The 14,116-nt window shown below is 49.6% G+C and overlaps 1 protein-coding gene across 1 annotated transcript in view; it reads left to right on the forward strand.

Moving 5' to 3' along the window:
• The window catches only part of Nrde2 (NRDE-2, necessary for RNA interference, domain containing), a 45,534-nt gene extending 34,614 nt beyond the window's left edge, over positions 1-10,920 (forward strand). The window contains exons 10-14 of the mRNA XM_003472345.5: positions 672-1,058; positions 1,811-2,739; positions 3,787-3,925; positions 8,545-8,616; positions 9,154-10,920. Of these exons, the coding sequence (XP_003472393.1) occupies positions 672-1,058; positions 1,811-2,739; positions 3,787-3,925; positions 8,545-8,616; positions 9,154-9,279 (1,653 nt within the window). The 3' untranslated portion in view covers positions 9,280-10,920. The remainder of the gene's footprint in view (positions 1-671; positions 1,059-1,810; positions 2,740-3,786; positions 3,926-8,544; positions 8,617-9,153) is intronic.
• The last annotated feature ends 3,196 nt before the right edge of the window (positions 10,921-14,116 follow it).

Consider the following 14,116-nt stretch of genomic DNA (forward strand, 5'->3'; position numbering starts at 1 on the left):
TCCTGTCTTTCTTAGAGCTGTTTTCATTTCCTGAAGTAAATTGTACAAAGAAACCACAAACTTAATTTTCTTTTTTTCTAACAGTTAATTTTCTATCCTAAGACAAAAAAAATTTTCAGTTATAATTTGTCAAACTATAAAAGCAATTATGTGTGCTTGTCGAAGAGAACATGGTTGTAGATTTTTTCATAACTTCAGCCGGGTGGCTTGAAAGTTGGCTTTAATGTATTGATTCTTCCCTCCTTTCCGGTACCCAGTGGAGTGTGGAAGTGCCTTTGACGTCCAAGGGTTCCTGGGAGTCCTCTGCTGTCTGGGTTGTCTTGGGAGGCTTTGTTTTGCAGAAAACTTAGCTCTACCCACTTAAAAATTTTAAGTTTGAATAATGTTTATGATTAGTACAGTGATACCTCAGTTCATGAACTCATTTCTCTCCACAATTCTGGTCACAAACTGCACTGGATGAGAACTGAATCAGATTTCCCCGCAAGGTCAGTGTTGAACCACTGGATTTGATTCAGTTTTCATCGAACTTGGTTTGTGACCAGGATCAAGAGAAGAATCAAGTTTGTGAACCAAGGTACCACTGTGCATCCATATAGAAAGAACTGTGAAAGAACGTGAAGGCTTTGTGGGTTTTTTAAGGAGCTCACTGTCCTTTGCCTTCGTTGCAGGTGTTGTTTGATGACATTGGACAATCCCTGATCAGACTGGCCAGCGAAGACCTGCGGTTCCAGCTGATTGAGGCCTTTCTGCAGTTTTTGGGTGTGCCCTCCGGTGCCGTCCCTCCAGCCGCCTGCCTTTACCTGGCCATGGATGAGAACAGCATCTTTGATAACAGACTCTATGAGGAAAAGCCCTTGACTTTTTTCAGCCCTTCGTTTTCTGGCGTCAGCTGTGTCGGCCACATGGAGCGGTTGGGCTGTCCTCGCTGGTCCAGGGGTCACAGTCGAGAGGGCGAGGAGTTCATCCGCAACATCTTCCACCTTGTGATGCCTGTATTTTCAGGCAAGCAGAAGTCTCAGCTCTGCTCCTCCTGGTTACGGTATGAGACTGCAAAGGTAACTGCAGCTGCTTCCTCGCTCTGCGTGTCTGGGGCCTTTTCGTTTCACAGCAGCTGCAAAGGGGCCTGCAGGGCTCCGACTGCTCCTCCGGGGTCTGTGCCACAGTGCCGCCTCCTTCAGCGACTCCTGAAGGCCACTGTCTGTGGCTGCCCTTTGGAGGGCTCATGGGGGAAAGAGGAAAGCAACAGCCCATCAGGTCACCCCCAGTGGCCAGTGCGGTCTGCTGCGTGCAGTTTTGTCTTCCCAGATGCCTGTGTGATATGGGTAGTTAGTGTTAAGAACTGGCATAAGCTTAAGCAGGGTTAGAGGACTTAAAGGCTTATTAGGATAGATTAAATAAGCTACTTACTTATCCTGTGCTTTATAGCTATCTGCTGAAAAATGCAGTCTCCATCTCCTGTTCTGCCCTCTGATGGCTACATTTAGCACTGACTCTTAATACTCAAAGTTCTCAAGCTAACTGTGGGCTTCATGCTGCAGGTTGTGTGAAAAGTGTCTGATAAAATGTGGTGGCCACATTTCTTTGGAGAACATTTGGAGTGTATCAGCCTTGAGTATAGGTTTAACCTGGACGTGTTAGTGTTGCCTAGATCAAATCCTGGTTTCCTTCCCAGCTCAGAGAGCATTGGTGTTTACCAAATACACGATCAAGGAAGCATAGAAGACTTTGTACCTTTTAAGCAAAAGTAAAAAAGGGTTGCTTAAAAATTATAGAGCACCTGGAATCATTCTTCTTCTTTTGTCTGTAGGTTATATGGTGTCTACACACTAAAAACAAGAAGAGGTTAAAGTCCCAGGGGAAGAACTGCAAAAAACTAGCCAAGAATCTCCTTAAGGAGCCAGAAAACCGCAACAATTTTTGTCTCTGGAAGCAGTATGCACATCTGGAGTGGTTGCTAGGCAACATAGAGGATGCCAGAAAAGTTTTTGATACAGCGGTCAGCATGGCAGGCAGCAGTGAGCTGAAAGACCGGGAGCTGTGCGAACTCAGTCTGCTCTATGCTGAGCTGGAGGTAGAGCTGTTGCAGGACTTGCGAGGGGCCGCCACAGGCCGGGCTGTTCACATACTGACCAGGCTGACCGAGAGCACTTCCTACGGCCCCTACACCGGGCAGGTCTTGGGCACTCAGGTTCTGAAAGCTCGGAAGGCTTATGAGCACGCACTACAGGACTGTCTGGGTGAGAACTGTGTCTCTGGTGCGGCTGCTGCTGACTCCTTGGACTGCCTGAGTAGCTTGGTGAAATGCTTTATGCTCTTCCAGTATTTGACCGTAGGGATTGACGCTGCTGTGCGGATATATGAGCAGCTTTTCATCAAACTGAAGGGCTTCGTTGTCCCAGAAGGCCCTGGCCTGGAGGACGGTGCCAGCTCCCAGAGTTGGAGCAGTGTTCTGGAAGCTGTCACCCTGATGCACACAAGTCTGCTGAGATTCCACATGAAAGTTAGTGTTCATCCTCTGAGTCCGCTGCGGGAGGCGCTCTCGGAGGCTTTAAAGCTGTATCCAGGCAACCAGGTTCTTTGGTGGTCATACGTACAGATTCAAAATAAGTCCCACAGTGCTAGCAAGACCAGAAGGTTTTTTGATTCCCTCACCAGGTCTGCCAAACCCTTGGAGCCTTGGTTGTTTGCAATTGAAGCTGAGAAAATGAGGAAAAGACTGGTGGAAACTGTTCAGAGGTAAAGATCCTTCACGTGTTTCACAAAGCTTTATGGGGGGCTTGGTGTGTTGGCCCCCTTTGACAGGTGTTAGGAGTGCAGAGCTGGGCACGGCACAGGCCCAGAATGCCTGCTGTGGTGTTCCCAGAGGTACAGTGGTAGAGTAGAGTATTAGATAGAGCAAGATATTTAGAAAGCAGCAGCCTCTTTCATTAGAGGCTGTGGTCCTGTCTTCCCGGGCCTGGGCTTCAAAGAGCTTGCATGCTGCTCGGGTTTGCAGCTGGCTGGCTGTCGGCCTCTGAGGGGCTGCGGTGGAAACGCAGTGTTGAACACACAGGCTGTGGGGTCACCTCTCTGATTCCCAGGCGACCGAATGACCTGACACAAATCACTTCCCAAACAGTTTCCTCTTCGTGAAGGGGGATAATTAAAGAAGTTACTTAGAAGGTCGCTTTGAGGGATCGGTGAGGGAAGTGCCTGTAACTGCCACCTGGTCAGGGTCGCCAGTGAGAACAGTACCGTGTTTTCTCCCCCTGGGTTTCGTCGGAACGTTAAATGGTAGTCTTGGGAACGTACTAGCTGAGGCATCATTGTTCCTCCTGGAGTCTTTACTGTTGCTTCACTCCGTCTTTATAGATTAGGCGAAATTGCCTTTGAATAGCATTTCATTTTGTTTGTGTTTTATTTCTTCCACTGGGATTTTATTTACTCCATGTGAGTCTTCTCTTGTCTTCTTTAAATTGAAAAATCTTTCCTTCCCAGAGAAGAGATTTGCATTCAAACTTTAAGATTGGTTTCTTTAGAAAACAGATAAGCAGAGTTTGTGTGGTTTCTAGACAGACTCAGTGTGTGTAAAACTCAGAATCTAGGCCACTGCTGCCTTCTGGGCTTGGAGAAGCCACATCACAGATGTACTTGATGCCACCACGATCACACCTGGAGGACAACACTCCCTGACACACTCTGATCCAGTCGTTGCTAACCTTTGTGGACATGAAAGCATCCTTTGCCACTGTAACGTTAGGAGAGAGACCCTGACTGAGAGTGACGTGCATCCTTGCTTTACAGGGTAGATGGCAGAGAGGTCCATGCCACCATCCCCGAGACTGGCTTAACACATCGGATCAAAGCCCTGTTTGAAAATGCAATGCGGAGTGACAGTGGCAGCCAGTGCCCCTTACTATGGAGGATGTATTTGAATTTCCTGGTAAGCAATGTTAGACCTTCGGTTTTTGTTTTGACAGAACTGTTTCTTCCTGCGTAAGGGAGAAATGCAGGTGTCCAGTTAGCTGGTGCCTGGGAAGCTGGGAGGACCTGATTCCACCCTCACACGCTCTTGGCATGGGCAGTCCTCACAGGAACCCTGGGCCCCCCAGGTTTCTCAGGGCTTGGGAAGACATTGCAGGTTGTCGATTTACTCAAGATACTTGGTAGAATGAACGTGAAGTATAATTAGGGGACTGTTGGGTGCAGTCGAGCTTAACATCAGGTTTCTCCTGTGGAGTTCATTAAGCCAACAACGTGGAAGATGGTTGAGAGCTTTCACTGGGCCGAAACCCAGGTTCTTTGCTGTTCTACTCACAGGAATTTACTGATTGTGATCCTGTTTTGTTATTAGAAGATTCAGCCCAGGGTGTGATTTTTCAAGTAGGAGCAGCTTTATATAAGTTCACTGAAAAGCACCGGGGCAATGGAGTATCGGTGAGGCCCTGTCTGTAGTTCTGTGAGTGTTAAGTGTGCAGGCTGAAATGCTGTTTTTGACTTAACAGGCTGTGACTTGGCTTAGCCTTGCGTGAAAGCCTGGCCTGGCAAGGACGGCACTACTGTAATACAGTAATACTGTACATCTGCTTCCGCTTTTTTTGGAAACCCTGGTCTTCTAGGCGTCTTCCTTGTTTTAGTCCAGTCATATGAATGTTACTGTCAGTGAATGCCGTGCCTTTCAGAAGCCAGGTGTCACCTTTCTTACTTGCAAATCTTACTGAATATGTCTAATTATTCCTATAAGGTAAATTATCAAAACATGGTAGGTTTTGAACATTTGCTTTTTTTTTTTTTTTTGTCTTTTTCCTTTTTATTGGTACCGGGGATCGAACTCACGACTGCCTGCTTGCAAGGCAGAGCTAAATCCCCAGCCCCCAAACATTTGCATTTGACATACAATAAAGCCGAAGTAGGGAGGTGCAGAGAGTAAATGAAATGAGGACAGCTCTGGCCTCTGCCTGGCTCGCAGTTTGGGTTCCCGAATGCATCTGGCTGTGCCTCCCTGACGTGCACAGGTGTGGGGACATGGGGGGATGCACACAGAAGCGAGGTTCATTGCACATGCAGGAAAAATGAGCACATCTAGAAAGTTCACATCCAAAGTGAAGTTTGTGCTTTCCTTTCACGTTTCATTTTTAGCCCAGGTCTGTCTTACTTGGCTCCTGTGTCAAGTGGATGCTTAGGGCGCACATGCTGGAGTGGGGCTCCAGAGGCGGTGAGGTGCGGCACGGTCAGGAGGCCTGGGCTTTAGTCTTATCCCCTCCCTGATTTCCCCAGCCCTGACACTCGGTGTTTCTCCGCAAATGAGAGCTTTAGATTTAAAAAGGGAAAGCTTGCAAATGTGCCAGTGTAACTTCCCCAGTTCTTAATAGGTAGAGATAGGGTAAAGTAAAGATTTGCAGTGTTTTTACCAAGACCATAACTTAGCCAGCTTTGGGGGAATTCTAGACAAAAAACTGCTGTTGACTGGGGGGGAGGGGGGGATCTGGGCCTTAAGGATTTTCTGTCTTTTTGAAAAGGTGTTGAACTAAGGATTAATTAGCACCTTGACTTTGTCTAGTAGAGCCTGAGGCATCTGGTGGGCTCAGTGAGAAAAGCGGAATAGGGCCAAGTGCAAGGTGTAGGCTGCAAGTACCAGGAGAGGAGGAGAGAGCAGAGGCGGCCTCGGCCGGGAGCGGAGCGGACTTGGAGGAGGGTCCTTTCTGCTCCTGCGTCCGCACCTTCCTGTGTGCGGGGCACAGCTTGCACCACGCTTGCTCATGTGCTGGCTTTTGTTTCTGAGAAATGATTGAGGCAATTAAAACTTACCATTGGCCATGGTAAATACAGGTAGAGGAATTGGCTGAAACCAGTTAAAATTTCCACTAAAGTTGGGTTTTAGCAGATTAAAACCTTGGTTTTAGGTGAGGCCTTCCAATACATGTGTTAACACACTAAACTTTTTTTTAAAAGATACTGTCTTGCTGATTGCCGTAGGCTGGCTTTGAACTTGCAATCATCCTGCCTTAGCTCCCTGAGTAGCTGAGACTGCAGGCTTGTACCACCATGCCTGGCTTTCAGGTAGACCTTTTTCTTGTTTTGCCTAAGTGGCACTTGCTTTCGAGATTCTTAGGTCATGTACACACAGAAGAAAGAAGGAGATTTAAGTAGATAAGCTAGCTAACTTGGGGGGATTGGTCAAAGAACTCTCAAAAAAGGAAGCAGTGGCATTTTTTGCATGGTTGATCCCCACAGTATAGTTGCTTGTCCCATCCTGTGGACAGCTGGCAGAGGTTAGCCATGTTGAAAAGCCACCATCTTCAAGGCTGGAGGGAGGGATAAGAATCTTCAGCTGCCTTCTTGGGGTCGCACATGCCTGTAGTCCTGGCACTCCGGGAGGCTGAGGAAGGAAGATTGCAAGTTCTTAGTGACTCAGTGACATCCTGTCTCAAAATACAACCTAAAGGGCCTGGATCTAGCTCAGTGGCATACATGCCTGCCTGGCAAGTGCGAGGCTGTGAGTTCAAACCCCAGTACCAAAAGAAAAAAAAAAAAAGACCTGAAAAGGGCTAGGGATGTAACTCAGTGTGAAGGCCTTGGTTCAATCTCCAGTATCATAAAAAATAAAATAAAACTTCTCAGAATGTCAGTTTTCCCTATAGGAAGGTATATTTTTTATTTTATTTTTATCTTTTCTTATTTAAAGAAGCTGGATGTGAGTTTTGTCTAATTGTTTTTAAAGATTGCATGAGCCAGTAGTTGCTCAGATGTGGTCATAATGAGATAAGAAAAGAGAATCAGATTTTGCAAAAACCTGAAGACCTCAGCTCCTCATCTTAGAGATGTTGCTTCCCTCATCTGGAAGCGACACACACCAGACAGGAAGGCACATAAATGCCAAAACAAGTGATTGCTAAGCACCAGAGAAGACTCAAACAGCAATGCGAACACTTGTGTGTATTGCTGAAGCCAGCCCACAGCCGCCACCACGCCATGCACCGTGGCCCTGTGCAGCGTGGGGACGGGAGATGCATTAGTGCCCTGCGCAGCACAGCTCTTGCAATTCTCGGGCCCTGGGGCTCAGTGTGAAGGCCAAGCAGCCTGGGGTAGGACCTCCCTTCCCCACCTCCAGGGTACAGGCAGTGGCTGGATCAGAGGCTCCCTGGACCTGTAATAATGTGGCCAAGCCAGGCCATTCCGCCAGCCATGCAGTATCCCAGACTGACCCTGGGACAGCACATCGGCAGAGGAGGCTGAAGGTGCAGGCAGGAGGCCCACATCTCAGTTCCGCCTTCCTGAGGATAGGGTTAGGGACACATAGGGGATAAAGAAGCAGAGTGGTCTAAGCCCTGCGGAGGAGTGATGGAGGTAATCAGTGGTCTGCATCTGTGTAATCACACTGCCTGGGCCTTCAGGGCGCATGTGCGGAAAAGGTGGTGGAGCACAATCTGATGGTGGAGTTTTTGACTCTCTGACATCAGGCTGGGGGTGTAGTCAGTGGCACAAGCACCTGCCTGGCAAGCACAAGATTGCGTGTTGGATCCCTGGTGCCAAAACAAAAACCGTTCATACCACCTATGCAGGACCAAGACGAGTCAGTGGTTTGAGTTTCCTTAAAAAGGAACCCACAGACCCATTATCATAACCTGTATGTCAGGCTTGTGATTTACAGCAAAGCTGATGGGGATTAATAATGTGCTCCTCAGCACCTGCCAGATTAGTAATTTTAAAGTCGGTTGAAGCAGGTAACCAAGAGGGAGCATAGGGCTCAAAGTCAACGAAGTGAAGGTGCAGGGTCCTCAGTACGGTCAGCCTAGGCTGGCTGTGCTTGTCCGCTGGTGGTTGTCAGTTTCGTGTCCCTCCTCCCAGGGCGGTCTTACTGTTCCCATAGCCACTTCCTGAGCTTGGCTCTCAGGCTCCTGTGAGCCGCAAAGGTGACCGCTTGTCCTCAGAAGCCCTTGGTCAGTGCCGGCAGATGGTTGTGGCCCGAGCCAGGGATTGGCGTCCGTAGTTCTGCTCCCTCGTCAGCTGTGGGTGCCTCAGTTCTGTGCGGAGACACTCCTGGTGTGCCTCGGCACAGTTCTGTGGGGTGACGGAGTGCAGTGAGAACCCCAGAAAAGAGGGGGTTCCTGCATGTACGGTTCAGCCCTGCCAGGAATTTTACAGGGAGTCTCGGTTGTCAAGATAGGATATTGTGGGAGGATATCAGGTGGCACCCACAGACTTCTTCCTGGCAAATATTAAAACAAAAGTATTTTCTCTTTCATACAAGGTCATCAGCCTCATCACTTGACAGATGCATTCCAAGCACTGTTGGTGTCACCAGGTGGCTCCCAGTAAAGGGACTTCTAAAGGATGTTGCAGGACTTCCTTCTAAGGGTCAGAAGTGATAACCGTCAGCTCCCAAAGGCCATTTGTAGAGGGAAACATTCTCTGCTCTCTGGGCACCATTCCCATCAGCTACCACGGTGCCAGGTCACCCTCACAGTGGCTCACAGCACTGAACAGATCAGGGATGGTGTTTTTATAGCCCTAGTCCCTTGGCTTCAATGGATTGTTTTTGTTTTTCCCCTCTTATCTCAGGTTTCCTTAGGAAACAAAGAAAGAAGCAAAGGCGTGTTCTACAAAGCACTTCAGAACTGTCCTTGGGCAAAGGTAAGTCTCTAAGACCCGGGTATCTTCAGATCCCAAGGACCTTCCCGCCAGGCCTCAGCTCAGCCAGTGTTCTGGGGACATCAGCTCTGGGAATGGCAGTAGCCTGTCCCAAGGCACATTGCGGAGTTTTCCCATGGAGTTGGAGCCTCGTGGACATTAGTACCCTTTTCTTATCCTGGGGCTGGTGCTCATGGCGGGGTGGGTGGTGAGTAGCTGGTTTCCTAACATTTGCCCAAGTTAGCTCAGGTACCAAGATTCGGGACCCAGGAGACATTCAGATATCAAACTGGTGGTGGCTGCAGTGTCTGGCCACACTTCTGGCCCCGTGGAAATAGAAGGCCCACTTGGTGTTTACTGGCTTTCCCTCTATTTTGTGTCTGGCTTCTTCCCTGAATGTGCCCGGTGCTGCCTGAGCGAGGAAAGTCCAGAGGAAAGGGCCTGTGGGCTGTGGAGGGTGGCAGAGGGCGGGCTCGCGGGGACCTGCTCTTTTTCTCCGAGTCCCTCTCCCTCACTGTGGGGTGTATTCTCTGCTGCTAGGTGTTGTACCTGGATGCTGTGGAGTACTTTCCCGACCAGCTGCAGGAGATCCTGGATCTGATGACCGAGAAGGAGCTCCGCGTGCGCCTGCCCCTGGAGGAGCTGGAGCTCCTGCTGGAGGACTAGGGCGCCAGGCGTGTGTGCGCTCTTTCCCAGGCATTTCCTCCAGCACCGGTGTGGGACATGTGCACCACACAGAGGCTGTTGTTTACACATTATATATGTGACTCTGCGAACAAAGACGAAGACTCGTGTTGATGGATAATGAAACCTTTAGTGATTGAGGGGTGTGCAGCTTCCTGTTCCTCTGCTCCTCCGCCCAGCCAGCGTAGCCCGTCCTGGTGCAGCCTCTTCAGGCATGCTCGGGAGGTCCTGCTGAGTCAGAAGCCGCCCTCTGCCCAAGCCCAGGTGCTTATGGGTCAGCAGAGCGCGGGAAGTGCTACCCAGAGCATGAGCACCCCTCTGCAGGAAGCGTGTTATTGACCCCAGCCCAGAGTGTGACATCCACGACCACCACCTTCCCCCAGCCAAGCCGTGCATGTCCGGGTGCTCCTTGGACTCTCCTGCTGAGAGGAGAAGTGGGCACATTCTGGTTTGTGTCTGAGCTGTGGATGATGAAGAGATCTGCAGTGCTGCAGAGACCTGCAGTGCAGTCATTTCCAAGGTTAACAGGACGGGGACAGGGGCTCGCCTGCGTTCCTGAGCTTGCTGCCAAGTGGGTAGCTGCTCTCTGGCTCTGTCGGTTTTTCTTAATCCTTATCCATGGAGCCACCAAAGACTTGGATTTCTTTACCACCTCATCCAGAAGCCAGTGCTGTGGAACATAATTTTGGGAAGAAATTGATGGACATAGTTGGGGAAAAAAGAAGAGAGGCAATAGCTGGGGGTTTAGCTTAGCAGCCTAAGTGCCTGCTTGGCAAACGCGAGGTCATGAGTTCGATCCCCAGTACCAAAAAAAAAAGTTTACACATTAAAAAAAAAAAAAAAATAAGAGAGGCAAAGGAACTACAGCGCTTTCTAGGGCAGTGTCTTAACACACAGAAGAACGCTGGCCAGCCGGCCCTGTCTCTGCCCATGCTGCAGACTGCTGTGTGGCGGCTTCTCTGCTGCCTCACATGAGCTGAGAGCTGGATGCTGTGATGGGCAGGACTGTGGGGACTCGGGCTGTACGGAAATGAGAGAGAACAGAGCTTTCCGGGCTGCCCACGAGGAGAACGTTGCCACCCTCGCCTGTGTGTGCAGGCAGAAGCCCAGGACCAAGCTGCGTCCATATGAATGCCCTGGTCCCCTGCTGCTTCCACGTCTCCCACTTGGGTAGAACATGGCAGGGAGAGGCCTGTGGCCAATTGGTGCCTCAGTGTTGGTGGGAGTCTGTACCCTGGGAGCTTGGGGTGGGCTGTGCATGTGGGCAGTGAACCCCGTGGACCTCACCTCTGCAGCACCTCAGATCGATCACTCACACTGTTTGCCAAATGGGGAGAGAGGTTTAAAAATACCAGGTATTCTCTGTGGGTAAAGATGGTATAGAAAAAGGGATGGTGAGATACTCATTGTTAGGATTTTTAAAAGCCTGTTGGAGCCAGCAGGGCAGCGCATGCCTGTCATTGCAGCTCTCTGGGAGGCTGAATCGAAAGGACCACAAGTTTGAGCCCAGCCTGGACAACCGGACTCACCAAGACCCTTGCCTCAAGGATGTGGAGTGGGGCGGGGTATGTGTGAAGGCTCTGGGTTCAATCTGCAGCACTATAAAGAATTTTTTTTTTAAAAGCCTGGTTAAAAGATTATTAGACTTGAGTCTGTAAGGTGATGGACAGTAAATCTGGTGGGCAGAGAAGGGGTTTTAGGCCCACCCATGGCATCGGACCATCGCTGTTGCATTTATCAGGAGTGGTGGCTGCTTGCTGGGGGAATGGCTGACCACATCAGACCCCAGGGCTCGGCCAGGCCTTGGGTGTGTGGGACAGTGTTCTTGAGCGACGCAGGGCCAACTTTGGGTTACTGGGAAGGAAGAGGAGCTGGGAGGTGTGCTCTGTACTTTGTCCACGTAAGTGGAGGCTTCTCTCTGCTTCCGGCTGCTTATCACACACATACTCCTTACTAAACAGTGACTGGTGGTCTCTGGGGAAGGCCAGATATTGCAGTGAGAGTGTTGAGTTCCCCCAAAGCACTGCTGAGGGAGGGCCGCAGACAGCACTGGCTGTTGCATGGGTGGCAGGGTTGTCCCTGCCCTGCGCCCCAGGTGGAAGAAGCCGGGGAAGATTGTTACGGTTCTGAGAATCCTTGTTACCCAAGCGCTTCAGTCCGGCATCCCCAGTGCGAGGCACTCTAGGCCGTGGTGACCATCTGTAGGAATGGTAATTTCCGCATTATTTTGGTCAACAAGGGAACGGAGTGCATTTCTGGCTTGACCCTAGCTCCCCACCTCCCTCTACCCGACCTCGAGCACTGCCTTTGCTTTGGCTGCTTTTGTGCAGTGGATACCGTGGAGACTTTCCCTAAGGGTAGAGGAAGAAAGGACCTGAAAATTACCTAGGAGGAAATAGGGGTGTACTATGTGGGTTTCACTTCTTAACCTGAAACTTAGAGAAAAGTTTTAAGTAGTTTGTTTCTTTGTATCTATCCATAAGGAGTTGGTCCCAGAATCCCTTGAAAATCCCAGAATCCAAGGATGCTGCAGTCCCTTGTATAAGGCCGCATACATTTGCATATAACCTATGCACATCTTCCCATGTGCTGTAAGCCACCTATACACTGCCTACAAGAGCCAGGGCCCTATAAATGTTGTGTAAACATTGTTGTGCATCCTTTGTTGTATGCAAAGTGACAAGAGGGCTCTACATACTCAGTGCAGCTGCAGTTTTTTGCCCAAAATACTTTTGCCCCAGAGTTGGTTGAAACGCACGGATACCGAGGCAGATGTGCATTACAAAGGACTTTTCCCCTGAGCCATCAGTAAGTGGCTGAGTTTCCTACAGGTGACTGCAGCAAACAGGAAATGAGCATAGGTACGGTACTCCTGTGTTTTTCCAGCCCTGCGCTTTGCCAGTGGTCCTCATGTCTCCTGACAGAAATGGATCCGGTTCAGGATCATGAGTTAATTTGGCTTTCATGTCCCTGGTCTTCAGTCTGCAGCTTTTAAGTTGACTTTGTTGTTTGGACATGTCTGGAGTATCCTGAATTTGTGGAATGCCTTTAGTTTGTGTTTACCGATGTTTCTTGAGTTGATTGAGGCAGAGCATCTTGAGCCAGGAATGTCACAGTGGTGACACCTCTTGTGTGCCATGTACTTCTATGCTATCCATTACTGAGTGTTCACTTTGATCACTGATTGTCTGAATTTCTCCAATATGAAGCTGGGTCTAATAGAAAAGTGTTTTACAGGGAGATACTACCCCATTCCTCGTGAAACTTTTTATCCTTTTGTATTAGAATGAGTTTAATTCCTGTTTTGTTTAAAGAACTATATTCCACTGACATTATTTTGATGCTCAGATCTGGCCCTTGGAAGCAGCTTCAGGTCAGCTTGTCCCCTTTGGACTCGTCCCAATCATTCTGCTGAGCACTGCCCTGCTTTCTGCCTAAATGTGTTTCACGTTTATCTGGTACCGCCCCAGCTGAGCCCCGGCTCCTTGTAGTGAAGAGTGGTGTTTAGGAGCAAAGATGTGGGTGTAGGTGTGCCCTTTGCTGTTGGCACATGGAGGTTCCCAGGTGCTCTCGGTGGACAGACTTCTGGTTTTTTCTTTTTTTGCCTTTTCCTTATTTCATCTGACACTCCCTACTCCTGCCACCCTTCCTCTACTGCCCGTTTCCACGTTGATGCCCTCCTTGCCTGTATGGGTTCCAGTGTGGGGAACTACATAGATGGTTCTCCTTGAAAAGAAAAGCAGCTTTCTCCATTTTGCATAAACTTGGCCCTACCTCCAAGTATTGGTATGTAAAGAGCTGCCAAGGCTATTTCTTTGTCCCTTCAAATGGCTTTAAGCAGTGTAAGTTGGGCTGGCTGAGAAGTGATGTGTAGTCTCTGAGTAAAGCCACAGGTCAGTGTTACCCCACCCCTGCCTTCCAGATGCACGGTTGAGCCGGGCAGGGTGGAGAGCCATGCTCTACACTGTCCACTGTCGCTGTCAGCCCAGCCTTGAGAAAGGGGCTGTGACTTCCCAGAGCAAAAACTGAACTGAAGCACTGCTCTCTGCATTTCTCGCCTGCTGCTTATCGCAGAGGTGATCTCAGACCTCTACGTAGCCCAGCTCATGGTAGTCATGATAGTCAGGTACTCCCTGCTATTCCGTCACTCATCCCCAAGCCATTCCCCTCATGGAGAGTTAGTAAAATCTGGGCTGGGCTCTGGGCCGAGGCCTTGGTTCTGTGAACCGCCATCTTGGCTGGTCCTAGGACCCTTTGGCTTCCCACAACTGTGTATATGTCTCTGTCTTTCTTTTCACCATGGGTTGCACTGGAAGTGGTAGATTGGAATTAACTGATTAGAATTCCAGTAACAACTTCTTGGGATTACAATATAAACCTTCCTGGACCATGACAAAGACAGGAAAGGGTTCTCATCAGGCTGCCTTTTCAAGCGCGCCCCTCCCCCCAGCTCCCATGGTTGTGTCATTCTGCCTTGAGCCCCAGCACCCCAGCTGGATGCCATCCTCACCTGCTCACAGCAACACCCCATGCAGCACTGCCCCTCACTCTACACTCTATGGGGTGCCCCTAACTGCCCCCGTCCTCTTCCTGCACCAGACTGCTCATGTTCGCATGTTCTCTGTGGTGGGCAGAGTGGTTCACCGAAGACAGCCACACCCAAGTGCTGGGACCTGTGACTGTTGAACAGTAAGGAACTTAGCAAACAGAAACTGTCTTTAAAAGGTCATCCTGCACTATCTAGGTGAGCCCAGTGTAATCACAAGGGTCCAAGTAGAAAAGGGAGGTAGATGACCCGAGATGTGCACACAGAAGAAAT

Source organism: Cavia porcellus, unplaced genomic scaffold (assembly GCF_034190915.1).
Source record: "Cavia porcellus strain 051 isolate PalLab524CR breed Dunkin Hartley unplaced genomic scaffold, mCavPor4.1 scaffold_31, whole genome shotgun sequence".
NCBI lineage: Eukaryota > Metazoa > Chordata > Mammalia > Rodentia > Caviidae > Cavia > Cavia porcellus.